This window comes from Rousettus aegyptiacus, unplaced genomic scaffold, assembly GCF_014176215.1.
Source record: "Rousettus aegyptiacus isolate mRouAeg1 unplaced genomic scaffold, mRouAeg1.p scaffold_m13_p_3, whole genome shotgun sequence".
Classification (NCBI taxonomy): Eukaryota; Metazoa; Chordata; class Mammalia; order Chiroptera; family Pteropodidae; genus Rousettus; species Rousettus aegyptiacus.
The window spans coordinates 85,714,442-85,742,021 of record NW_023416306.1 but is presented as its reverse complement, the minus strand read 5'-3'; the positions used below and the strand labels follow the sequence as shown (position 1 = coordinate 85,742,021).

The 27,580-nt window shown below is 49.9% G+C and overlaps 1 protein-coding gene across 10 annotated transcripts in view; it reads right to left on the bottom strand.

The window, feature by feature from the left end:
* Window positions 1–13,798: 13,798 nt before the first annotated feature.
* Window positions 13,799–27,580, bottom strand: part of TLE3 (TLE family member 3, transcriptional corepressor) — a 47,515-nt gene continuing 33,733 nt past the window's right edge. For 4 of the 10 annotated variants that reach the window (XM_016126910.2, XM_016126919.2, XM_016126914.2 and 1 more), the window contains 12 exons: window positions 24,842–24,961; window positions 23,969–24,019; window positions 23,254–23,406; window positions 22,670–22,811; window positions 21,971–22,170; window positions 21,075–21,151; window positions 20,068–20,317; window positions 19,448–19,695; window positions 18,819–18,966; window positions 17,879–18,029; window positions 16,941–17,017; window positions 13,799–15,885 (listed from right to left, as the gene is read on the bottom strand). In XM_016126910.2, coding sequence (XP_015982396.1) covers window positions 15,778–15,885; window positions 16,941–17,017; window positions 17,879–18,029; window positions 18,819–18,966; window positions 19,448–19,695; window positions 20,068–20,317; window positions 21,075–21,151; window positions 21,971–22,170; window positions 22,670–22,811; window positions 23,254–23,406; window positions 23,969–24,019; window positions 24,842–24,961 — 1,725 coding nt within the window. In that variant the 3' untranslated portion in view covers window positions 13,799–15,777. The remainder of the gene's footprint in view (window positions 15,886–16,940; window positions 17,018–17,878; window positions 18,030–18,818; window positions 18,967–19,447; window positions 19,696–20,067; window positions 20,318–21,074; window positions 21,152–21,970; window positions 22,171–22,669; window positions 22,812–23,253; window positions 23,407–23,968; window positions 24,020–24,841; window positions 24,962–27,580) is intronic. The other 6 variants (XM_016126911.2, XM_016126915.2, XM_016126912.2 and 3 more) reach the window with 5 other exon arrangements.

The window sequence follows — 27,580 nt, the reverse complement described above, 5'->3', positions numbered from 1 at the left end:
CCCTTACCCGCTGCTTGAGCTTGGGAGGTCTTTCCAGATCCCTGTGCCTCAGTTGCCTCTTCTATACAACTGGGCCATTGAGTGCTACCTGCTGGAGCTGCTGGCACTGTTGGTGACAAAGTACTTAGCGCAGACGTCAGCCACGGTGATGGGTGAGGGGAGGAGTGTGCGTGTGGCAACAGCTATAACAATTTTCCTGGCGAAAAGTTGAAAAATGTTCACCAAAATGTGAGGTGGGGACAGTTATCATTGAAAGGCAGGATTTCAGCCACTCCGACTTCATTTCTTTTTTCCCTCTTCTTTTGGCTTATCTGCGTTTTCCAAATAGTCCACCACGTTCCTGAATTCATTGTCATTTCAAAATGATAACAAAGTGAAGGAGAAACCAACGCCTGCTGTGGCGGGTGGTGGCCTTGGTACTGGAGACCACAGCCCAGGGTTTGCCAGGGGGCTGGGGTGGGGGGGACATGCCCCCTCCCCCGGCGGTGAGGACCCCCAGCCCCCAGCCTGGAGGAGTGGCTGCGCCTTGCTTGCTTTGGTTGTGCCTGGCTCAGACAATACGAACACACAATCATTCATTATAACTCAATTACAGTGATTAAAGCGGGTGGCACGCAGAGGCAGGAGGGAGTGTTGCCAGCAAAATTTACACTCCGTGTCATCAGCAAGAGATAACAGCAGCTGATGGGGCCGCGCACCTCCCCTGCCATCTGCTCGGCGTGGGGGCCGCCCGAGGGGTCGGCTAGTGGAGGACCGTGCAACAGAGAGCTGCTGCGACGGGCCGGCTGCCCGGGCTGGGACCGCGAGGGCCCGGTGCGGGCTGAGGAGGTGTGCCTGTACCCCTCCCTGCAGATGTGGTGGCCCAGAAACCCAAAATCTGGAAGGGGATGTGGGGAGCTGACGGTGCTGCTGGTCTGGGGGAGGCAGAGAGCGGGACTCCGAGGCTGAGTTTTCATCCCCGTGTTCCGGATGAGAAAACTGAGGCATAGACGCAGGAGGCTCACACGCAGTAATCCTGCGGCAGGCCTAACCTCACACCTGCTCTGGCTCTCCTGGGGACATGCCGAGAGAGAGGCTGAGGAGTCGAGGGCCACTCGGGACTGCCCACATGACGGGCTGGGCTGGGCTGGGGCCGAAACCCTGTGGGGCCCAGAATGAGTCCAGAGGGGTGACAGCAGGGCCCATAGGGACAATGAGAAGGATACTAGGCACCGAGCAGGACTTCTGGGGGGCGAAGGGGCAGCAGATGATTATTGATCAGCAGGCGGCAGATCCGGACATGGTGGGCTCTGGCAGGGTGACCAAGAGGGACTAAGGGGAAGAGACAGAGGCAGAAGCCTAAGCTACCATGAGGCAGAGGGGTGATGCAGAGGGAGCTGCCTGTGTGTCTCACCAGAACACAAGGCCTCCAGCTTTGTCAGCCACAAGAAACAGGATACCTGTATGTAGGACCAGCTGATGTGTTGCGCGCCATCTGGAAGAGCCTCCCTTCTGAGCTCCTGCTGATTGGTGGTGGTGGCGGGTTGGGGGGGATGGAGTGGGCGTGGGAGGTGAAGGAGGGGCTTAGGTCTCTCTTCGACTGGTTTTTCTGTTACTCGTGTACCCAGCACATCTTTCTGGCCGTGCCAGGCTCTGAAGCCACAGTCACTATGACAGCGCTCATGCTGCTTATTCCCGCCCCCGCCCACCCTGCCCCTGCCTCCCAAAGCTCTGCCCATAGCCACAGCTAGAGCTTGTTTCCTAATGCCCAAATCCTATCCTCGTGCCCTTCACTAAACTGCCAGTGGCTCCTTGGTTGGCCTAGGACATATCTGACCCCTCAGGTGTTCTCCTTCGAGCCTCATCTCTCACCTTCTTGTCAGGGCATTTGCACATGCCTTTCCACAGACCGAAACGCTGGCCCTCCTCCTTTGGCCCGCCCCATGCCCCTCTGCCTTTAGAGCCCAGCTTAGGCAGCCCTCCTCCAGGAAGCCATCCCGACCTTGTGCCGGGGCGGGGGGGCACCCATTCTGTGGGCTCCCATACTCTCATGCTAGTGCCCTTGGAGCACTGGCCATGAAATATTGGAGTCCTCTGGGGACAGGTCTGTTACCCAACTCTAACCTTGGTATAACTTGGGGGGAAGGGCTGAGCCCTGTTCATCCCTGAAGTCTCAGGGCTAGCTGATGGACGCTAGGCAGGTGGCCCAGACAGGAGCTGACAGAACGGCTGTCTCATGAGGACCACCCTAGGAGAACACAGAACCAGGCCCACAGGTGGGGGGCAGAGAGAAGTCCTTGGAGTGAAGGGATCAGAGCTACCTGCCCAGCCCAGGCCTTTCCCACACGCATGGGGCCCTCCATCCAGGCCCGGCAGGCCCCCACGTGCTCCTCCCCTCTGGCTTCCAGGTAGATGGGGCGGGGCTGACGGCCCAGAGTGGGCCTCGGTGCAGACTGCTGAGGTTACAGAGGGGAGATGGGGCTGCTGCCTTCTCTCTTCTGCACTTCACATGTCAGGCCACCTAGAGACTGGGCTGTAACCACTGGGGACACCTGGAGACATGGCATAGGAACACAGTCCAGGCAGGACCACACCACCCTGTACCTGAGAAGCACGGTCCCTGGAATTCCCCAAGAAGAACTGAAAGAGGAAGCTGAGGAGAGGTGTTGGAGGCCTGGGACAGGGTGGGGGAGTCTGTGATGCAAAAATCACTCAGAGTCAACCTGGGGTTTTAGTTTCAATCTTGACTCATGGTTGTGCAAGGTTACTCACACATTCATTCTGCCAGAGGAGCTGGGGACACAGAGGGACCGTGGCTGACAGAGGCCCTGCCTTTATGGAACTTCCATTCCAAGTCACTTGTGCTCTCTGGGCCTCCATCTATAATGGGGGTATTGGACTCAGTCTGGTTTCCCAAAGTGTGGTATGAAGGACGAATTTTTAAGTAAGGCGAAGACACATTGAAAACCTTGGGCCCACGAAGCGGGAAAGTTATCCCCGTTCCACTGCTCAATCGCTCTGATTAGGTCTAGGAGCGAGTTTCATTTGGGTGCAATGGGTCCTCAGCGCCTCTCAAACACTGCCTCATCGCCCCCCCCCCCCTTTTTTTTTAACAAAGATGGAGTAAGGAAGACTCCAGGCACTGCCCGTTCGATTTGTTTTCACTATAGTTACTAGCATAGCGTTTTTGTTTTTGTTTTTTAAGGTGAGTGATATTTATTTAGGATAGTAATATAAAGTTTCCTTTTTATAGACTTATATTTAGGCTTAAAAAGTTAATTTATTTAAAGAAAAACGATTAGGTAACTCACAGGTGGTGGGGATTAGTCAAGCAGGGCAACTATCATTAGCTGAGAGTTTGCAAATGACTGTAATTCTTTGATCTTTGGGTCCAGGAGCTGCTGCTTGGCAAGGGTGGCTCTGCTTGTGCTGGGGGTCAGGACTCATAGGCCTGACAGCTGTGGCTCCAGGAACTGGGTCAGCAGGGCCAGAGGAGGGTGCCCCACCCTGATAAAAAGGTGATGGGTAGTAAACCGGTAGAGTCTTGAGTAATGCCAGTGCTTGGGGCTCCCCAGGGGCAAAGGAGTGTGTCCCCAGACAAGCTTGAATGCAAATTACTTTCGTTGACAAACAAGCTGATCTACAGAGTGCACGCAAGGCAGTTGGCAGCAGTTTCCAAACAGTGCTCTGGGCACAGGAGTGACCTCTCTGTGTTTTTAAAAGTGACTCAGGCCTGTGGGCTCCCTCATTCCTCCTGTCCTCCCTCACTCTGCCTGCCTGTCGTTCTGTAGCCCCCGCGGGGGAAATGTGTGGGGTCACCCACCGAGTAGTCCTCAGCCCCAGCTCAAGGGATCTGCAGAACCTTCAGTCATCCAAGAGCAAACCTGCTCAGCACTACAGAAGGGCAGGCAACTCAGGGATTATTAGTGTGTCTAAAAAGCCTTTCTGTCTCTCAACCTGCAACTCCTACTCATCCTTAAACACCCAGGACAAATGTGATTTCTGCAAAGCCTTCACGGATACCTCCCCTTCCAACCCTTCTAAGAGGTGCCCTATCTGCTCAGGACCCACACAGCATGCTGTCTAGACCACTATTTATTAATAACAGTGTTTTATAATTGTTCTAATTGTTTAAGTTTGTTTTCCCACTAATGAGTGCATTGCTTGAGGGCATAGACGATTCATCTCCCTATTCTATGTCCCGAGCCTCCAACACTGGGTATGCACTGTCTGTAGCTATTGAATTGATGGGTAGGTGGATGGGTGGATAGACTTGGCTTAAAGTTCTCAGCTGGTTTTTAGATTCCATTCACTTTACTTCTCTATTTAAGGAGAAAAAACTTTTCACTGAAAGCACCATGCTTTTAGGCATTCAGTAAAGATTTACTAAGCACTTATCACGTGTCAGGTACTCTGTAAGGGAACAGAAATTCGGAGGCAACCACATTTGCTCTCTGCCCCCAGGAAGTTTCACAGTCAGGTTGGAGAATGAGGCAAGCAGCAAAAGGATAACAAGGGACAGATTTGACTTTCACTGTCACTTAGAGGTGAACCACTCAGAATTTAATCTCCTTTGAAAGGAAATTCAGATATGACAATGAGTTTAAGTAAAAACCCTGAATTTGCGTTAGAAGTATCAATAGATTTCATGATGTATTTTATCTTTAACAAATATGAACACACACATTTTTTTAGCTCTGTTACTAAAAGGATTGAAAAACAATGACCAGTCCATTAGCATCAAGCATGCCTAGCCCTCAGATTATGGTCTCTAAATACCCACTAAAAAGGACTAGGGCTCCTTGGAGAAATGGCTGACTCCAGATCTAGGACCAAAAATGAACAAGATGAGCCAGGAACTTTGTCTTAGATCAGAAAGCAGTGAAGCTATCAAAGACTACCAGAAGTCATATCCTAAAGACTCAGGTTTCCTAAAAGAGGATGATTTGAGAAACAATAACAATAACTCCTCTTGACTAAAACATATCAAATATGTTTAAATCCACAAGTTCATAGTACTTAAAAATTAGGTTTTGAGGATACTAAGGAACTAACATTACTTTGAAAACTAGCAATTAAAGTAAATGAATCAAACATTATCTTTTTGAAAAGATAACTAATGGTTCATGAGAGGTGGGTTCTCCTTATAGCAGTATTGAAGCAAATAGATGAAGGAGTGACAGATTAATAAATCACGATGTCTTAGCCCCTAAGAAATTCATGAATCTCGACAATGATCCTCAGTGACTACTAACATACAAAATGAGAAACATCTAGATGGCATGTACTTCCTAATGATCAATGAAGTATTCTTGCCCCTATCTCTCAATGAATAATGAATCTAATCAAGCTCCGAGATCTAACTACAATTTAGCAATCAGCAAAATTCAGACTGTTAGGAGCTTTAAGGACAAATAATTGTGTTTGTTCGAGAAATAAGTGTGTGGGGAGTGAGGAAGAGAGAGAGAGATTGAGAGAGAGAGAGAGAGAGAGAGAGAGAGAGAGAGAGAGAGAGAGAGAGAGAGAGAGAGAGAGAGAGAGAGAGAGAGAGAGAGAGAGAGAGATTAAGAGAGAGAGAAAAAAATGAGGTATGAAGGAGGAATCTAAAAGACATACCAATTATAGTTGGTTTGTATGATGAAGCCTATTTGGATCTTAATTCAACCAAACAAATTTTTAGAAAAATTATACAACAATTGAAGAAGCCAAAATACAGATTAGGTATTTGATGACATTGGATATTACTATTAAATTTTTAGGTTTGTTATTAGCATTATGGTTATATTTTTTAAATTTTTTAAAATTATTTTTCAATTACAGTTGACATACAATATTATATTAGTTTCAGATGTGCTACATAGTGATTAGACACTTTTATGTATCTTACAAAGAGACCACCCCAATAAGTCTAGTACCCACCCGAAACCGTAAATAGTTATTACAATGTTATTGACTATATTCCCTTTGCTGTATATTTTTAAAATAGATTTTACCTTTTGGAGATATTGAAATATTTACTAATTAAGGTATGAGAGTCCAGTGGTGGTGGTCAGGTGGAAGTAGGTAGAGTGTAGATAGGACAACATTAGTCCTGAGTTGCTAACTGTTGAAGCTGGATGACTTGGAGATTTACTATAATGTTCTATTTTGTATTTGTTTGGCATATGTTATAATGAAAAGCTAAACAAATTTAATCAATGTTTTCACTGCATGAGACAGCTGCCTATGGACACCAACAAAATTATTAGAATCAGAAAATATCTAGGCTGGAGAGGTCCCGAAGATTGCTCACCTAGCCTTCAAGAATCCCTCCACAGATGTGAAGAGCAAGGACCGAAGGGGTCCAGAGACGCAGCTAAGATGACATGGTGAGCTCGGGGCTCTGACTCTGTGCCATTGGGCATGTGCGCCCCCACCCCAGCCCTGTCCCCTGCCATGCCCAAAGCTCCCTTTCTGCTCACCAGAAACCACGGTTTTTTTATTGAGTCCCGATTTTTCTGGCTTGCTTTCTTTATTTAATCTTCAATTATGAAATAGTTCAAACATGTAGAAAAGAACAGGAAGTAATATGACACCACTAAAGCCACCACACAGATTTTTAAAATGTGAATGTTTTAAAATTTCCTTCAGACTTTTTGAAGGTAATACAATGTGATAGGTATAGCCGAACTGCCACCTGAGCCTCGTTTCCCTTCCTTCCCTCCCCACAGATAACCATTATCCTGGTGGCATGGTGTGTTATTTCCACTCATGTTTTTATATTTTGATATATCTACACTCAAATTTAGAATTGTTTTGTATGGATTTACATTTGACATAAACAGCATCATATCATATATTTCCTTTTGCAACTTGCTCTTTTCACACACATTGTATTTTTGAGATTTATCCAAGTTGATACATAAAGATCTAGCTCATGCATTTTAATGCCTATATACAATTTCATTATATGAAAATGCATAGATTTTTCTTTATTCATTCCCTCATAATGGACAGGTTATTTCCAGTTATTGTTGCTACTTCAAGCAATGGGGCAATGAAAATCTCTTTGTATACTTGTGTAAAAGTTTCTCTAGGGTATGTACCTGGAAGTAGAATTACCACGTCATGGGGCTATGTTGCTTCTGCTTGACCATTACCGAAAGCTCCACCAAGTGAGAGACCCCATTATGCTCCCACAAGCGGTGTTTGACATTCTAGTCATTCTCCATCTTCATGAAAGCTTCATATTCTTAAACTCAAAAACTTGCCAATCCAATAGGAATGAGTTGGACTGCTTCGTTTTGTTTGTTTTTTAATTTACATTTCCCTGATAACTAGCGAGGTGGAGCATTTCACGTCTAACGGCCATTCCTCTCTCTCCTGTGAATCACCTGTTTCTGTTCTCTACCCATTTTTCTGTTTGCTGTCATGTACCGATTTGGAAGAATTCATCACTTATTTCAGGTGCCAATTCTTTGTCAGTTATAAGCACCACATTCATATTTTTCATGTTTTGTAGCTTTATGGCATTTCTAGCTGTACAGGTGTTTTAAATTTTAATATAGTTGAATTCATCTTAATTTTTTCATTATAGATTTGTTTTCTGTGTTGTGTTCAATAATCATTCCCCCCCTCAGACTACTAAGGTTGTTCTTCAATATTCTATCTGAAAAGTTTAACGACTTGAATCTCACTAGAATTCATTTTTGAGTATTACATGCATAGAGATCCATTTTCCCACCCCCATAGAAATGGCCTATCACTCTAAAACTGTTTGCTGAATAATGCTTTTATTCACTGATGCATAATGCCAACTAGGTCATAGTCAGATTCTCATCTACATGGAGGCTTATTTATGGATTCCACTCTGTTCTATTGGTCGTCTTGTCTACACGTGCACCAAGAGCACGCTTTCCTGCTGACTCCAGTTTTATAACAAGTTTTGATACTTGTAGGACGAATCCTCCTTTCTTATTCTTCAAAATTATATTTGTTATTCTTAGTTCTTTACTCTTAAGATAAATTTTAATATTAGCTTATCAAATTACATAGACAACGTCTTATTTGTTATAGATGCATTATAGATTGCTGGGAAGGGCAGTCTTTTAAATGAAATGGAATTTTCTCATCAATGAATATGGTATAGCTTATGACCTACATAGGTCTTTTAAAAATTATTTCCTTCAATATAACCTTATCTTTTTCTACATAAAATTCTTGCGTAAGTTTACTTAGATGCATTTAGAGGTAGTTTTGCTGCTGTCATAAATGCATTTTTTCCCTTATATTACATTTTCTAATTGGTTACTGCTTATGAATAGGAGTGCTTTTGATTAATGAATGTTGATCTTAAATCCAGAAACTAAACTTTTTTGTTTTGATTGTACATTTTCTATGTATACAGTCATATCATCTGCAAATAATTACAACTTTCTTTCATTTCAATCACTGCACCTTGTTTATGAATTCTTTTATTTTGTCCTTATTGCTTTAGCTAGAGCCTCTAGCACTATGTCGAAAAGAAGCAATGATAATGAGTATTCTTATTTTTTTGCCGACTTTAAACAGTGCTTCTAAAATTTAACCTTGACCTATTATTAGGTTAATGGTTTGGTTTAGTTAACCATTTTCAGATTTTTTTCTTTTATTCCTAGTTCGATACTTTAAGAAAAGTCATGAATAAGTTTTAAATTTTGTAAAGTGCCTTATCTGCTTCTTTTGATTGGGGTCGTAAAACTAACTCATTCAGGTGTGCCGAAAAATAATTTGTGCTCTTCAATAGCTGGTTAGAAGGTTCTATATCTTGAGCTTGTGAATCATGTTGTTCAGATTTTCTATATCCTTATAAATTTCTCTCAGCTCAATCTACCCATTGCTGTTAGTGGTATGTTAAGATCTCCCATTCCTCCTTATAAACCTGTCAATTTTTGTTTTAAGTAGTTTTTACGTACTATTCTGAGCTTGAGAGCTCCTTACACTGCTTTTAAAGTTTTTTATTCATGACATTAAAGGGTTCCCTTTCTTTTAAGGCCTGCTAGAGAAATTGTTTTAATTTTTTCCAGCATGTCTATCTGTTCACGTGGTTGGTTACAGGGAATCCTTATTAGCTTGCTGTTTCATTTGCCAGAATTAGAGATGCTAGACCTGCTTTTTTCAAGTCTTGTAACCTACTGTCAGCAAACACTTGCTCTTTCATTTGTGATATCCAGGAGACAAGGCTATGGCCCTATTCCACTCTTTCATCTGGCCTCAGCAGTCCAAGAGGTACCAAGGGCCCACTCCTGAGCCATCAGCCCTGCCCTGTGATCTGCTCAGAGTCAGGGTCAGGGTGAGTACATGGTGCTGTCTGGGCATTGACAGAGGTTCCCTAATGGACATGAGAAAGGCCTAGGATGGTCAAGAGGCACATCTGTCCCTTGACTTTCCCTCCTACGCTCTTCATTTCTAGATCACTGATCTCTTCCTCCACCTGTGAGACCAGTTCTTTCCAAACTTCTGAGCCAGTCTTAATGATGCAGCCAGTCCACCATCCATTTATCCATCCATCCGTCCATCCAGCAGCAATGTCATACAAACACTACAAGCTGTATGACCTTGGGCAACTTGAACTTTAATTTCCTCATCTATAAAATGAGCATAATAATAGAATTAACCTCATAGGGCAGTTATGAATATGGAATTAGACAATGTTTATGAAGCACTGATACATACTAAGTATCACTGATTCATTCAACTAACATTTCCTGAGTACCTACTATGACTAAATCCTGGAGATACGAGACACAGTCACTGCTCTCGCAGCTCACTGGCTGAGGGACATCAGGAGAGAGGATGCTATCATTAAACTAACAGTCACGACACACCATGCTTAGCATGTGCTAGAGATAGCTGGCAGAGGATGCTCCGAGAGCACAAAGGAGACACACTCAAATCTGACTAGAGGACTGAAGGGTCAGGGAAGTCTCCCTAAAAGAGGTGACAACGGAAGCTGAGACCTGATGAATGAATAGGGGTTCAAAGAAGGATGCAGGGGATTCCTGGCTGAAAGAGAAGCATATGCAAAACCTAAAATCAGAGAGCATCGCTTTGCAGGGCATTGGAGGTGTGCGTGACTAGTGTGTACAGTGAAATGAGAGGAAGTGAGGGTTAACTCTAGAGGAGCAGGCCCAGGCCTGGGGATGAGCTAAGGGGTTTAGACACTGCTGTCTGAGGGCCCGTGAGGGCTTCAAGCAGAGGAGTGATGAGGGCAGATGTGCCATTTATGAAGGCATGCGTGGGTGTAGTGGGAACTTAGAATGGGTGTTATCACTCAGAGAAGGCACTGACCATGTTCAACGACCCAGTGCACAAATCCCCAGGTCTTCAAAAGTCAATTGTGTTGGGGACTTGGAGCCCTGGTGGTCGTCACAGGTATTCTCTTGGCCCACCAGCTCCATATCCTCCCCATCCCTCTGCCCTTCCCAGCTCTGGCTGGAGCCCTTGGCCTCTGCCCAGGTTCCTCCTTCTGGATTTCCCCCAGCTGCTCAGCCCAGAATCCTAGTCTGGCTCCTGCACCAGAAGAGACTGGCCAGGGAGAGGCAGTAGGAACTGGGGCTTAAGTAAGCTGGTTTGGAGCTAGAGCAGGGGAGGAGCAAGAATCACACAGGGTGGAGGGAGGGGAGGGATACAGGGTAGAGTTCTTGCCTTTCACCCAGGCCTTAGCACATGCTGTTCCTTCTCCCCAGAACACTTTCTCCCGCCTCCCTTTGGCTCAACAGCTGTCTATTGTTCAGGTCTTGGTTTAGCTCATGCCTTCCAGGAACCCTTGCTCAGACTCTCCCCACCCAGGCTAATGTCTCAGCTATGTGCTGGGACTTCCTCCGGTTTGTGCCATCACATAGCTCATGGAGTGGGAACTGCAGGTTGATGTGACTCTTCCTCCCAGATAGCGGAGAGCTCTGTGCTAGTAGGCACCGTGTCTCATTGATCTCTGCATCCCAGCACCTAGACCCATGCCTGGCATGTTAGATTTTCACTGTATAAATGTTGGCTGGCTGACTGGATAGGATGGCTAGATAGATGGGTGGGTGGATGGATACATGAGCGGGTGATGAATGGATGAGTGGATGGAAGCATGAATGGATGGATGGATGAATAGATAGGTGGGTAGAAGCATGGGCAAGATTGGTAGGTGAGTTCTAGGATGTTCTTGAGGCAGGAGGCTGGTTTCCATGATGTTTCATGACATCTCCCTTTCATGAACTTCCTTACCAGTTCTGTCGGAGAAAGGGCAGGAGCCTCATGCTCTGGATTCTAATCTTCCAAACACCATGCGGCCCTGCCCACAAGGAGCTCCCTCCTTGCCCCGCCTCCACCCACACTTCCTGCCCAGAATATGCTCGTTTACACGAGGGGGAGTCGTGAGTTGTAATCTCAGCTCAGGCTGAATGACAGACGTAACTACCTTTCTGGGTCTTAATTGTCCCATTTATAAAATCAGCGGCTCAGTATAGGTATTTCTTCAAATACAAAAGAACCAATTTTTGTATAATGTTCAAAAATGCTTAATGGGTACTGGAATAGAGTACATTTCATATTATCACACATGAAATGGTACCTAACTATGCAAATAAAAAAAGGTTCATCAGGTTTGTTTGCTATACATCAAAAATGCTCATTTTAAAATATTGTGTTCTTTGGGAAAAAATTACACTCCATCATCATGGGATATTGGATGGCTAGTCCATAACATTTAGCGTTCTCATTAAGGACCCTTCTAGTTCCATTATCCACAGCTCTGTATCCTCATACCCTCCCATAAACCCCACAAGTTAGGACAGTCACTGTCTATGCTGGGGCAGGGGAACAGAAATGGGCAGTGACAAACAGACTGGAAGAGGTGGCCTGGTCAGCTGTTGCTAGGAATGACCTGGACACTTGTACATTATCCAACATGAACTAAAACCATGAAAGCTGCCTTCTGACAGCCATGCTCTCCATTTGTTTAATCAGATCTCCTTAGAGCAATTCAGCAAGAGCGCTGAAATGAAAACACTGCAGAAGTCATTTCCCCTCTGCCCAAGAACTAGAATGATCATGTCGAGGTAGTGGAAGATCATCATTCACTAGGATTGCCCAGGGCCCATGAAGTCTTGTGCACTGCCCTCCAGGGAAACTAGTCTAGCTGGGCAGAGACAAGTGCAAAAGGTGAGGAGTGAATGCTGATTGGTATGAGCCTGGATTTTTGTAGGAGAGGAACAATTTAGAAGGGAGTAACTTAGAAAAAGGCCAGACAATGGTAGCAAGGCCTTCTGCCACCTTGTTGGGGGGAGGGGAGCACAATGGGGAAGGATTAAAGATGGGAGTGGATTGTTTACCTCACTCGCTGGAAGAGAACCCAACTTTGCACAAGCTTGTAGTGCAAAGGAATCACACCATTGTTAAAATGCGTATTTGTTGCTGCAGGACTGAATAGGGTCTGAGACTCTTCTCTCTAATAAGCTGAATGGAAAGTGCTGAGTGGAGGCGGCCACGGGATGAGGAGGTAGCACAGTGTAAGAGTCAGCACGGAGAGGCACCGTGAGCTCGCGTGAAGTGGCAGTGAGGAGACAGGAGTTGAGGCACTAGCAATTGTAGCTGAAGGGTGTGTCCCCAATACCATGAAGGGATCCCTCCCCCATGTTTTCCCTCCCCACCCTTAACTATGAGTTTCTATGGTGGGGACCTGAGTCTTAGTCACCTCCCCGTCCTTGACCATACCCAGGAAATCCTGGTAGAATGGCCTTTCAGGGACTGCCCCCTTCTCAGAAAAGGGAGTAACACTGGCCTTCTCTTGGTAGGTCAATATTCAAGGATAGAGGTTTTCCATTTCCACCCAGAGACCTGCAAGCTCCAACTCCAATCCTATCCTATCTTGGCACCAGTGGGCAATCCCCAGGCAAGTGCTGGGTGCGCATAAAATTTTCTGGCCAGAGCTTCCCATCTGGCCCTCTAGCCCTCTGTTGCAATGTGTGGACATGAACAAATGAGAAAAGTGTGGTCCAAATGGGGGCCATTTTACTAAAACATCAAGTCAACAGACAGCTGCGAGCTAAATGGCAGCCTCAGGTCAGCATCCCTCCCACCTGCCCAAAGTGTCTCCCTCCACGAGGAGGACATACCCTTTCCAGCTAGCGGTATGGCTCCTGTGTATGCAGTCCGGCTATGATTTTCAGGCTTACAATTAAGACTGCTTTATTTCAATTGTCACTCCTTTTTTAAATACATTAAATTCCCTGTGTGTGAAATGACAGCAGGTAATTGTGTTATGATTACTTTGACAAAATAAAGAATTGGAAACCTTGTTAGTACCCAGTTCTAGGAGACTTCTCTAATGGCATGAAGTCCAAGAGCCTGAGAGGTGGCCAGCCCTGTCCTGCCTTCTTGGGGGCACTGACCTGGTCCTCCTTATACTGCCCCTTCTGCAAATCCCTCCCGAAGCCGTCAAAACACACCGTTGTGACCTAGGAATTGAGGGTCTCCCCTCCCCTTGATAACTTCTAAATTTGTTAAGCTTTAAAAAAATGATGCAGGTTTTCAGGGTCCAGATGTTCACAGATACTTCACAATTTCAATTGTTCATTTCCTTTTCTCCCAAAAAGTTTGGCATTGACAGATGTCCAGGACTTTGGTATTAACCTGCAGTCCTCCCCACAGGGGACTTGGTCCAGCCCATCTGCCCTGAGGAACTCCCAGCTCCCACCCCCCACTTGCTAGGGTTTAGACTGGGAGGCACAAAAACACTGCCCTTCACTGAAATGAGCTCAGGTTTACAATGACAAGAGGAGGGGAAATTAAATTAAAACACGACAATCAAACCAACCTTTAAATAGTAACTTTTAAAAATATAAAAACAGCTCATTACAATGACTTTTCATTTTCTTTTTTCTTCAGGAATCAACTTTCTTCTACCCTCGCCCTCCCTTGTGGCTACAGCCTTAACAAGAGTGGCAGATAACATCTGAGACAGAGACAGAGACAGAGACAGAGAGAGGGTGGGAGCAGGGTGTGTGTGTGTGTGGGGGGGGGTGGTTGGGGCGGGGAGAATTTAGCCAGCCTCTCCTTCAACCACAAAAGGTCCAGGGTGCCTGGCCAGTCTCCGTGGCCTCCACATCACATCGGGGGGGCTGGGCTACTGGTCCAGGAGCAAATCACCGAAGATGGGCAGTTTTCACCAGAGCCCTCCTTTTTTTTTTTTTTTTACAAGACAGAATCAAACATTATAAAATAAGCCATAAAAATGCAGTATAAAAATTATCTTCCATATGCTACATCCATGGAGAGCCCACCACCAGAACTCACAGCGACCTTTAGCTTTTCTTTAAAAGAAGAAAAAAGACCAAAAGGAAAAAAAAAAAAAATCCAAATACCTCAGAACATTTTGGTACCAAAAAGTGGTACCTGCAAGAGACAATATTCTACTTGTAACCTGTTTGGGCTCAAGAGACTGAAAGCCGCACGAAGTCACCACAGTGTGCCAGGATTGGTGCCCCACCCCCCAACCCCCAGTCCCCTCCGCCCCCGCTGCCCTGCCAGGTTCGAGTGGGGTAAGATAACCCTTTCAAGCTCAACCTTGCAGGTTAAATACACTTTCCTCTCTGCGGAGAGAGGAAGGGGTCACAGGCAGGAAAGGGGAGAAGGCATTTTATAAAAGGACGTCGGTTCTAATTCTTTTTATTCAAATTAAAAAAAAAAAAAGCACCCACATCAGTTGCTATTTTTCTCTGGTAGCTCCCTGAGCTGAGTTGCTATGCTGTCCTCTAACTTTCTGTCCTTTTTAGGATGTGTCTGCAGATTAAGAAGGGCCGGAGAGAGAGTTCCTCTGAACTCAACTTCTCAATACTAATAACCAAGTGTGCACCAAAGAGAACAAGGCCAGGAGGGGAGAGAGACTGAGTGAGCGAGAGTCGGACCCCTGAGAGAGGGAGATAAGAGGGCAAAAGACAGAGGGCAGGAGGCCAGAGAAAAATCTGACCATCTCTACTGCCCTCAGCCCTGGATGGCCCCTGACCCAAGCACTGTCTGTCTGTCCATCAGGCTGTGTGGTGTCGCTCTTCGCCTGCCTGAGACAATTCCCAAGTCCTCACAGAAGCACACTCATCCCAGGGGGAGCTAATGGTCAGTCTGGTTACCAGCTGCAGCTCCCTTCCTCCACCCCAGGATTTCTCTTCCCATTCCTCCCCTTCTCCATTTTGCTTCCTCTTCCCAGATGGGAACTTCTGTTTTTTTTTTTTTAAAAAAAAAAAAAAAAAAAAAGCCACCACCACAAGTGGATTACAAATACAGCAGGCGAAATACACGGCTAGCGTTTCTGGTGGGAAGGGGCCTCCTCCCCCGCTGACTAGTCCGAGATAGGAGTCTGTTATTTACATTTTTCACAAATCTTGTGCGCTGCACAAGTGGGAAAATGAGATTCCCCCCTCCCCAGCACAGACATGTGGTCCACTCCAATGTCCCCGACCCAGGGGACAGGTCAAAGGAAAGGGGAAGGAAAGACAGAGATTCACGAGGGTATCTGTGGAGAGTGGGAGCCACAAGCCTCCAAATAAATCTATTTGTAGCATCTGCCAGGCTGGTGCAGGGGAAGAGGAGAAGAGAAATCCATCGGAGTCTGTGAGACACATCAATCTGTGCCCGGAGTCGAGATGTGAGTCGAGGCGCCCTTCCAGCCTGCCACAGCGCAGCCCCGGGATGCTCGGCTGCTCGCCGGGCTCGCCGTCCTCGGGGCCCCTCGCCGGGGTCTCCCTGTCACAGCCGAGTCTTTCTCCCAGAGTTTGACAGCCCTGATAGAGTCCTTGTTTAGTAGATGACCTCATAAACCGTGGCCTTCTTGTCACCAGAGCCTGTTACAATATATTTGTCATCCGCCGAAATGTCACAACTCAAGACAGACGAGGATTCCTTAGACTGGAGGAGAGACAGGAAAATGTGGGGAAGAAAAAGACAGGAATCACTTTCTGGGCACTCCACACTTCAATGCTCTGAACTGAATTGCCCTCCCCCCTGGAGCTCAGACCTGGAGCACACGCAGCTGCACACAGCTTGGCTTTCAAACGCAGCCCAGAGAATTGCTTTTAAGTTGGAGATGCTCTGTCTACCTACTTTTCCACAAGGAAGAGCACATTCACAGGCTCCACTGTGATCTTTAAAGTAACTTGTAAGGATCAAAACAAAACACCTTAGTGTGAGCTTCTCTTCTGACTTTACCAACAGGAAGAAGCATTTCTTGGCTGAAAGCAGGAGTCAGCAGGCCAGATCCTGAGCCTGGTGAGCTAAGGAAAGGATATGCACCCAAGTTTTAAAGTCTGAAGTGCCACTAGAGACTCTAAAAGTTACGAGTGTGATGCAGCAGATGCCAGACACTTCAGGCACGGATACAGAAAGTGGCTTGTTGGCTATGAGAGTTGCGGGCATGATTGTGTGTGTGTGTCTGTATGACAGAAAGAGTGCATGCAATATGACAGACCTTAGATCATGAAAAATCACAAAAAGCTCTTTCCTCTCTCCCATCTCTTTCTTGGACGCCTTTTCTCCTGGCTTACCTCTCTCCTTACATTGACGTGTTGAGATGAAATACAAACTTATTTGAATATCAGGTAACGCTGCTTTGGAAAAAGCTGCTGATTGCTCCACTACCCAGCATACTTCCCATGAGCACTCAGCATACTCGCTACAGCCAAGAGCATGCTTTTATTCCGCTTTGCTCTAGAAATCCTACAAAAGCCTCTGTCTAAAAGCCCTAACCCTGAGGGGTCAGATGCCATTAGCGGCAGAGTGTATCCCACCGATGTGCCCAAGTCCTGGCTTCTGAGAAACTAACTTCAAATCCCCGTCATGCAGGGACTGGAAGGGGCCAGGGCTGGAAGGTCCTGCGTTGCCTCCCGCTCTCCCCACCCCCTTCACCACGGCCAGGCCCTGACTCCAGGCAGAACCAGGAGGGGCACTCGGATGGTGACTGGTACCTGGAATATGCTGGCTCCATATGGTGTCCTCCAGGCGTTGAGAAGGTTATCTTTCCCAGTGCTCACAAACCACTTGCCTGCAAGTAGAAGGCAAAGCATTGAGTTGGGGCCTGCTACCCTCTAAACCTGGCTGGCTGCCATGGAAACAGTATGAACCGCTAACCAGTGCTTAGCCTCTCTGCTCAACTCTGCACCAAGAGGCATTTAGTAAGTGATATACATAACAGAGACACCCAGAGAATGCCTTTCTCTGCAATTAAGGGGGGTGGTGGGCGGGGTGGAGACAGAAAAAGATAAGATTTGCAGGATTTGCCTTAGCAACTACACATCTCTGAAAGGTTCTTTTAAAGCCACTAAGGTCGAATGACCCTTCTTATTTCTACTGGAAGAAGGTAGTACTGGAAATGGCACTGCCCTGAGACTAAAGACCTGGCTGCAGATGGCAGCCAGTGCGCGGCCTTATTCCGCAAAGGCTCTGCCTGCGTTAGGGAACTATGCTCCCCACAGCCATGCAGTGGGCACCGTGCTAGTCCTGGGACACAAGACAGACCCACTGGGGTCAGGAAGGGTGAGATGCGAACCAGGCTGCATGGCTAGTCAGTGGAGGGGCAGGCACTCCAATTCAGTGCTCTGGGCTGTCCATGCCTGCCGTTTTAACTGCCTGGAGGAATCGTCTGGGAAAACTGCTGGAGAGATTGCCTGCAGGGCCAGGAAACACTATTTCTTTGCCCCAGGCCAGCAGGGAACAGCCCCAGCCTGCTGTCAGGATTGCTCACAATTCCCTGTGACAGTATCTGCATCTGAAGGATGAAGATGGGGGACACCTTCGGGGTCAGGAGGCCTGGCTCGTGTCAGGGTCCACTCCTGCTGTATGCTTTGGGCCCTTCATTTGAACAGAGGGCAGGCCAGATGCCCGGGCTCCCACTCCCCCCGCTCACCGCAGTAGGCGAACTTGAGGGAGAGCACGCAGCTCTCGTGTAAGTGCAGCTGGTATTTGTCGGGTTTGGTGTGGTGCAGCACCTCCACGTTGCTGCTCTCCATGCCCACGGCCAGCCACTCCCCAGTGGGGCAGTAACCCAGCGAGAAGATCTGAGGGAGAAGTGGGAGAGTCGAGGTCAGCCTCCTCTAACCTCCGGGGACCCTGAGGGCATGAGGTCCCACCACTCCCTCTCCATCACTTCCCACCTACTATCTGCAAAGCCAAGCTCCGCCCATCCCCCCCACAGCCCGATAGTCCAGGGGTATGGGATGTCGCTTTTCATCCTCATTTTGTAGGTGAGGAGGTTGAGGCTCAGAGAAACCTCTGACTCTAGAAAGTATGCCAGGATTCAAACTCAGAGGTGGCACAGATATTTAACTTTCAAAGTTACTCTCTGTCTCTCTGACTTTTGCCTTTCCTTAAGCAAAAAAGTAAATCAAGAAGGCATTAAACATTAAGTATGTAAGACTAAAATATTGAAATGAGTAATAAAAATAACAAAAAACTGCAATACCTAGCATTCAGAGAATGCTTCCTATGAGCCAGGCTTATGGCTGAAGCTTTTAGAGGGACTGTTTTTAGGTATTCACACCAGACCTAGGAGGTAGTTACTATTATTCCCATTCCGGGAATAAGAAAACTCAGGCTAAAGTGATCAACAATAGAGGAGCTAGGAATCAAATCTGAGCAGCTGGGTCAAGTGCGTCCAAGACCAAGGCCTTGTTGGTTCTATTTCCTTGCCACATACTCCAGGAAGCCTTCCCAGATAGCTCAGATTGGTCTCAGGTCCATCTGCAATGACCACCTGTGAGGGCCTCTTCGTCCCCTGACTGGGCCCACTGGGCTCCTGGGAGAGAAGGAAACTCGCTCTCTGGAGGAGGGGGGTCTTATCTGCTCACCTGGGAGGTGAAGTCATGCTGCTGCAGCTGACGGCCCTCCCGCAGGTCCCAGGAGCGAACGGTGTTGTCCAGGCCCCCAGTCCACAGCTTGGTACCATCGTGGGAGATGTCTATACAGCTGGCTCCGTCTGTGTGGCCCTGGAACTGCCTATGGAGGCCAAGCAAGGAGGAGAGGTGAGCCCAGGGAAACCACTGACTGCTGAGCTGGCAGCCTCTAAGCAGAAGAGGAAAAGGCCCAGAAGGGTGTGCACCATGCACCCACAGTCCTTGGAGCAGAGCCAAGCCTGGCCCCTCTCCCACTCTACTCAAAGTTCTTGCCCAGAGGTGGCCGCATAACAGGAGGATCTCTCTAGAACTAGGACACTGCGTGCCTCCTCAACGTGCATTCTTAATCCCTCTCTGTACCCTGCATGACTAAGGGCTTAGGCCATACACAAGCCAAACGGTACTATGGTGAACAAAGAGGACCAATGTGTACCGAAAGCTGACACTGGGTCAGCCCTGCCGCAGCCGCACTGTGTCTCACTCTAAGGAAGGTGCTGCACCTGTACCGTGCCCGTCTCACATAGGGTAAACTGAGACAGACACAGGGTTCGGTGACTTGCACGAGGTCCCTCCTGTGGTCTCACCTGACAAGCGTCTGGTTGTGCAGGTCCCACACAGCTATGTTCCCGTCGCTGCAGCAGGAAAAGCAGACTTTGGCGTCAGGGCTGATAGCCAGGGCATAGCAGGCGGGGGCAGAGGACGTCAGCTCAGCCTTGATGCGGGGTGTGGGAGAGGCCAGGTCCCAGATGGTGAGTGTGCTGGCCTCACCGCCCACAATGAGTGTGCGCCCGTCAGGGAGCAGTTTGCAGGAGCGGATGTAGTTGTCCCTATTCTAGAGGAAGAAAGGGCATTGTTGAGTGCTGTCCACCTCCCTTCCCAGGGGGGTCCGGTCCAGCGACCCTGAGCACCATCGCCATCCCTGCTCACATCCTGCCCTTATTCTTGGCAGTTGCCAGGTCATCCCTATTGCGCATTCACAACCCTTCAATCTTTCATGCATTTCTTCACAAAACCCAGGAGGTGAGTATCATCTTCACTTAAAACAGTAACACTGGGGCTCAGAGAGGTTAGTCAGCTTGCCTAGAGTCACCCAGCCAATACAGACAGGGCTGGCCCAAGCCAGGTCGACAAGGCTCTTCCCATGGCAGGGTACGCCGCGCTCCCATGCCAGCTAGAGGAGGTGCCATAGCTTTGGGATCCTCACCAGGCAGTCCAGCTGGGAAATGGGGCTCTTGCTGCCTGGCTGGCTGATGTCCCAGATCTTCACGCAGCCCTTGCCACCTGTGTAGACGTGCCGCGTAGGGTTGCTGATGGTCACGGCACACACCACCTCTCCGTGGCTGAGTGTGTTGATCTGCCGGGCATGCCTTGGGATGCCGGGGCCTGCCAGGGCGTCGTGGGGGAAGGGCACGGGCTGCATCTGCCCATCAGCACTCACATGGAAAGAATATGCTCTGAAAGGGTGAGAACCATCACGTCTGCTGCCCCCAGTCCTCTCCCAGTTCCCACATGTCCTGCCCAGTTCCACCGGCACCACCTAGACTGTCCTCCTTAACTGCAGCTGCCTTGCAAATCTTAGGGAACCTGGTAACCTCAACCTCTTTGGCCAGGCTCTACCAGGGTGGGGACTGTCTAATATTCCAGCCTTGACTTCTGCTCCTGCTTATATATCCTTGCTCTAAACCAAGTCACCAGCCCCAGCTGTGCCTTGGAGTGCCCTCTCCCACCCTCTACAGCATCCTTAACACTCCAACCCTGGCAAGGACCCAGCAGATTGCCAACTCCGCCTTCAGAAGCCAGGGGTATTGGTGGGATTGGCTTGTACACCCAAATGAATTGCTGAGTACACATCAGAGCCAGGGGGTGAGCCGACGTGGACTGCCTACCGTTTCAGGCCACTACGGGCGACAGCTGGAGGCATTTCGAGTAGGGAGAACCCAAAGGAGCCCCAACATCCGAAATGTTTTTCTCCCCCAGTGCCCAGTGACTATACCCTCAAAACCTTCTCAGGTCCCCTTTTAGAGGGAGCCCTGAGCTGATCAGGTGTGTGGCCAGGAGGCCATTTCCTATGGTTGTAGCTGGGCCTATAAGAACTTCTAAAGGGCAGATACATTCTCAAAGGGAGGTCCACCATGCAGGGGACGGGGGGTGGGTTATGTGATCTCCTCTCCCCTCCTCAAGAAGCATGCAGTGAGTATGGCCAGAGCTTACGGTTTTCCGCCGGGAATGGAGGCAAGGCTTGAGGGCAGGCCTGTGGCTCGCATGGGGGGGTGAGGGTCAAAACCAACCTGTAAGGCACGATGAAACCAGCCCTTAGCGAGGATACACATATATCCCCCCACCCTGGCTGCCTTCTCCTCCTCCTCCTGGGTCCTGCCTGCATAGCACGGCTTCTTTGGAACCTGGGAGGCAGCCAAGCAGAGCAGAACCCACTGTTTCAGAGGAAACACAGGCCCAGGAGGGCTGACTACATTGCCCAGGACAGTGGAAGCTGATGGGGTTACAGTCCAGACTTCCCAAGTCTAACCAGTATCCTCCACCCCTCACCCTCCATTCTCCTTACTCCACGAGGCAGAGCTGGCCCCCATCCCACTTCGGTCCCTCGCCCCAGTGTCCCAGTGGACCTGTCATGTGGAGAGGAGACCTGCCTAGGTACAGGAGTTAAAGAGAGAGACTTTCTGAGAAAGGAGCCCTCTGCCTACCAACCCAATCAGAACTGCTCGTCAACACTACCAGACCATTCTCAGCATAATGCAAAGCCCCATTTGCCAAACTCCTGCTCCGTGGAAGTCACCTGACCCACCTGGAGATCCCATACCCGAGGAGCCCAGAAAGACAGGGATCAGCCCCACTTCCCAGATGAAAAGGGGCAGCCAGGGAGGCTGCACTATGTGAATTCACATGGCAACCAATGGAGACAGGGCTGGGACCCAGGTCTACTGATCCCCAACGGTGTCATTTTCTTGTTTCTAATGAACACTCTTCCACTAAAAGCCTGGTCGTGAGACCCTGAGGTCCCCTTTGGCGTGTAGGAAGTGTCCCCCTAACCCTCACCAGCTCCCACCCCTTGCCAGTCCCCCCAAAAAGGAGCCAAAAAGTCTACGTACAGCTCCAAAGCTCACCATTGGCGACCGGCCATAGGCGGCGGCGGCGGCGGCGGCGGCGGCGCTCATCTGGGGCGGGATGTTGTGCAGGCTGGCGTAGGCGCTGGGGCTGCTGAGCGAGCCGTTCATCTCGTGGTGGCTCATCATGGCAAAGGGCGCCGCGTAGGAGCTGGTGATGGAGATGGGCGTGCGCAGGGCCGAGGCTGCAAGAAGGCGGGCATCAGTGGGCCCCACTCTCCTTTCATGAGGGAGCCCAGACCACCGGGCCTCCCCTGCCCCCCCCCCCCGCCCCGCAGCAATCTCTCCTGCGTTCTGCAGCTGCCTGCTCCAGCAGTCCTCTCACACTGAACCCCCCTAACTGGGATCCTCTTCACAGCCCAAGCCCAAAGAAATAAGTTGTTCAGAACCTGACAGAACTAGCGATAGAGGCAGGAACACACTGTAGGTGTCCTGACCTGTCTGAAGCTCCCTCCACACGCCTAGCCCAGCAGTGGCCCCGGTAAGCCCTGACATGAATGTTGAAACACCGGGCGTCCATCTCCCTCCCTCTCAAACCTGACCATGAAGTGCCCCAAAGGCAGGCCTGGGGTAAGTCCCAGCTCCAAAACGCTCCCTGGTGCTCTGCCCCACCTGAGCAGCTCCAGCCCTGGCCTGGGTAGACCCCTCCCTTCCAGCACAGGTGCCCAGCCCTGTTGTGCCTACCCATTATACCTATCGGGTCCATGCCCGGAGGTTTGCCCGGCATCGACCGAAGCCCTGGGGTCGTGCTGGTGCCTGGAGTTGGAGCATCATTCCTCGGAGTTGGTGTGTTGGACTTGAGCCCAGGAGTGGAGGATTTGTCATTCTGAAAGGGGAAGGTGCAGAGACCAAGGGAAGACATGAAGATTCCTTTCTCCCCAGAACTGAGCACTTGGCGCTGGCCATGACACCTCACGCTGGTTGCCACATGAAGCATAGGCTAGCCCCAGCTCGTTTTCAATCTTCTGCCCAATGGTCCCCCAATTCTTGCCCAGCCTTGTTTGGCAGGGACTATAGTAGACTGCTCCCATTTTATATGTGGCAACCAAGGGCTAGAAACATTAACTAGCTAGCGCCCAGCCAGTGAGTGGTAAAGCCAGCATTTGAACCTTAGCCAAACCCCAACCCGTGTCCTTTCTACCCCACCCATCTGCCTTCCAGTTAGTATCGGCCCACCGCCGGTTCTTTTTCCAGAACCTTTTCCTTCCACCTCCACCCTCCCCAGCCCTCGGCCAGCCTCTGCAGTGCCAGGGGCAGACCCCACATACATGACCAAGGTCTTTGGTCTTGGAGGAAGGTGTGCTGCTGGAGGAGGCCACCGAGGCAGGGCTGGTAGGGGCGTCCTTTTTCAGGCCACGGGCCTTGTCCAGCCCATTTTCGGGAGGGGAGCGTGACGGGCTAACGTGGGGAGTTGCTGGGTCCTGAAAACACAAGTGATGCAGAGATGTGCTCAAAGCAACAACCAGCCTAGAGTCTTTCCTGCTCTGGGATGGGAAGGAAGTGGGCATGGGTGACAGGGAAAGAAGCTTGGCTAAATGAGCCTGGGACCCCAAAGAGGGGGCAGCTAGTTCCTAATGATCTAGTCTGACCCCTTCACTCCCAAAATGGGGAGACTGAGGCCTGGGTGGGGATGGGGTGACCGGCCCAAGACACAAGTTCAAATCTGGGCAGCTGGGCCTTTTGGCCTCAGGTAGATCCACTCTAGCTTGTCTTTCCCTGCTGACGCTGATCCCAGGGGCTCACAATCTCCACCTCCACACCCTGAGTGGTGGGCAAAACACAACTGACCTGGAGGACCACAGGGAACAGGATCTGGCCCTACCCTGGGATATCTGGGAGTCTGTCTCTCTGGAGAACTGTCCTAGGAACCCCTCGGTGCCCATGCATACCCAGCCGCCAAGCACAACAGCTCCCACCCAGTGGAAAAACTCTCTCAAACCCCCTCAAACCGAGAGCTGCCCTGCAACCTGTGCCAGGTCTCACCTCGTTAGAAACATCCACCACTAGATCGTCACTCTTGTCACCGTCACTGTCCTGCAACCAAGAAAGAAGCCTGTAAGAGGCCACACACCGCCACCCTACACTGAGCACAGACCACCCCACCACCCTGCTTCCACCATCCATGATCTGAACCTACGCCAAACCCCAAGGTCTATGCTATCTTCTCTCTACCCCACCTAAGCCGGCCCTCCTCCTCCACTGCTCCCCAACCCAGCCCCATGGCTCTAGGGTTACTCTGCTCCCACATCCACTGGCAGCCTCATCTGCCATATTACATTTCTAAGCCCCTTTAACTTGTCTCTCCAGAGTCAGGCACCTCCTTCCAGTGAGTTTTGTACCTGCCACCATTTACAAGGAAGTGAAATAGTCTCACTTCACCATTTATACACTCCATGTGGGAGGGGAGATTAGCCTCATTGCCCAGAAATGCAGCTGAGGCTTCAGCTGTGCAACATGTCCAAAGCCACAGAACCGCCAAGTAGCCGAAAGGGGCTTGGCTCAAGACCACTGGATCCCAGCACAGCATCGCCCTTCCCTGTCCCAGTTCTCACCCCTACACAGCCTGCAGAGCAGACACGATGGCCACGCTGTAGGGTCAAAGCGTGGAGCACCACAGATGGTCTCCTGGAGCACACTGGACATTCTGGGAGTGCCTTGATGGCAGCCCAGGTTTGCTGGCCTGTCCATGGAAGGCACCAACGATTCACCCCAGACACCCCCTCCTCAGTGGTGCCACTTTTCCTGCCTTTACCTACATATCTCTGACTCACCAACAACTCAGGTTCTGAAGGTTTTCCCATACCCTAGCCTGCCCAACACAAACCCCAGCGGGACCCGCCATGCCCTCAGACATACATATCGGCTCAGGCTGTCCTTCTCCTCGGCCTTCCGCTTCTTGGCTTCCATGCTGTAGTCTGCAGAGCCCCGGTGCTTCTCACTGGCCCGGAGGCTTTCCGAGGGTGACACTGAGTTATTCTGGAAACAAGAAGATTCAGTATGAACATTCCGTGCACACAGCCATACCCGACCGTGATGACTCCAGAGGTCAGAGAGGTGTCCTGAGTGTCCTGTAGGATATGGCTCCTTTGATGCTTCACCAAGGAAGCCTTCCCAACGACTCGCTAGACTAGGTGCCTCAGGGAGAAGCCCTGGGAGCATCACAATTCTGTTTTGTGGAAAAGCTGCTGCACTAAGTAATTAACTTGCAATAAGCTACCTGCCTTCTGGCTTATGAGACTGTATGCTCCATGAGGGCGAGGGCCACATCTGTCATACTTCTGTCTCCTTCACCCCCATTTCGTGCCTGTCACACATATGTGATTCAAGAAAGAGTAAGCAGAATTTGCACTGAGTCTTGAAAGATGAATCTGAGTGGACAAACTGGGGCCACGTACAATACTTCATCTGCTGACCCCGAAAGGAGCAGAGGGCAGGAGGCGGGGGCACTGACAGGGAAGGAGAACAGCAGGTTGCCATAGGCCTTTTAAGTGAAGGTGACAACTTGGCATTTTGTGTGAACGCCTGACTACTCCACTGTGTGGCCTCTAGAAACTTTAGAGAAATACTGGGGTTATAAAGAGATAGAAAATGCAGTTATGAAGCACTTCCCTCTAAAAATGAGAAAAGACGTAAGTAAAGGCAGGGACAATCCTCCCTGTTCCTCTGTCATGATGGGAAAGAGGCTGGGAAGTGTGCCCAAAGCCCCCAGCAGGAGGCAACATAAAGGAAACCCAAGTTACTCAGGCCTGGGAATGCCTGATGAGCTCTCCCTTCAACTGTAATGCAAGTAAGGACGAGAACAGTTTGGAGCTTGAGGCCTGGGGAGAGGAAAGGCAGGCCAACAGCTGAGACAGCAGAAGTCTCGAAGGTGGCATGGGAAGGACGCTGTCCTGAAGGTGAGAACGCCGCCCGTAGAGGAGGACACCCGTGGAACTGAGGTGGCATCAGTGGCTGGGAATGGCACTACGTGGCTGTCAGCACTGGGCTGGGGAGCAGGGAGGGACAGCTGCCAGCTGACCTCTGTGCCCAGAGGATAAAGTCAGAACAAATGCCCCTCTAGGGAGCTGTTGAGGTTTACCCCTAAGAGCCAAAGCCTAACCTTCCCTCACTCCCTCCCCACTCGCCCCTGTTCTGAGCACCTGTCCCTGTATTGGACCTGGGGGGACAGCAGGCTGGAGCATCGGGCATCGCCCTGCTGCCTCCAGGAGCTTCCCGGTCTAGCCGGAAGGAAGGGAAAGTCCAGGCCATCGACGCCCCCATATGGTGCAGGGGCACATGATGCGGCAATCCGGGAATGCAGAGGGGCGTCTGTTCACAGGAGGGCATCAAAAGGCAGGTGGGATGAGCCCGCACCTCCCGTCTCCTCGCTCTCCTGGGGGGCTCGCATTTGGGGCGAACAGCGCGGGAACCAGCAGCAGAACTTAATTTCCTTTGCTAAGCTGGTTTCTGGGCAGCCCTTCCCTGCCAAGTTTCTGCCTGAAGCAAATTAAAATGGCAGAGTTATCAAGCCTTGAAGAAAAAAATGGAGGTTATAATGGAACTGCAGCTCAACCTTCCCCACAGCCGAGCGAGAGCGGCGGCGATGCACACACAGCCGCAATTCAATTAGCTGCTGCAAGCGCCGGCAGAAAAATCACCGTCATTTCATTTCCTTTCCTCCGACGGTGGCCACCCCGTGCTAAGCAGAACTGCTTCCAGCCCCTGTCCTCTCAGGCGGGCGGGGAGGAGGGGCTGTGCGGCTGCTCGTGTTTCTCCTTGCGACCCAGAGCAGGGCTCAGAGAACAGCAAGCTCTTTCTTCTCATGCAGTCAGGCTGAAAACCCTCGCTGCTACCAGAGAGTCATGTCAGGCATTTAGCGGCATCGATCCAGCCCGCCTCTGGCTGGCAGGCAGCCAAAAAACTAAGTATTTTTTATTGCTTCGGCTAGGCAAGGAAATATGAATGAAGCTACCTCTAATTGGACTCCAGACTAACCCCTCTGGGACAGCTTCCAGCCCACCCAGCCGTCCCTCCTCCCACCCCGACATGGCCCTGTCCTTCCGGCCGTGGGCCACATCTGTTGACAACCTGGTTTCTAAAGGGCTGATTACTTCAGTCTACACCCCCTCCAACACCATCGCCACATGTGCGCAGCCTCACTGCCTCTCCCAAGCTGCCCACCCAGACCCCGGATGGCGCGCTGACTCATTCCCACTGGACTCTCTCGGATCCTGAGCCTGCCTTCTGCTCTGTGAGTCAGGTGTGCACGGATGTCAGCGAGTGTCACAGAGTGAAGAGCTCAGCTCCTGGGGGTTCCCTGTGGGTGTCTTTTAGCAGAAAGCTCTCTTAAACTAGGGCACAAAGCCAAGAGCAAATAGCAATGACGATGAGGACGATATGAAAACAGGGAGGGCGCTGGGCTTCTAACGCCCATTCTGCTCTGCAGCAGGTCTGTTAACCAGGTCACCTCACGGATCTTGGGTCCTGTTCCGAGGGGGTCTTCCTAACTAAGCTGAGAAGCTGGCTGGGCAGGAAGATGCCTGTGTTAAAGACACTGAGGCTGAGAGAGGCCAAGAGAGATACCCAATGTCTCATGAAGCTGGGACCAGACCCTAA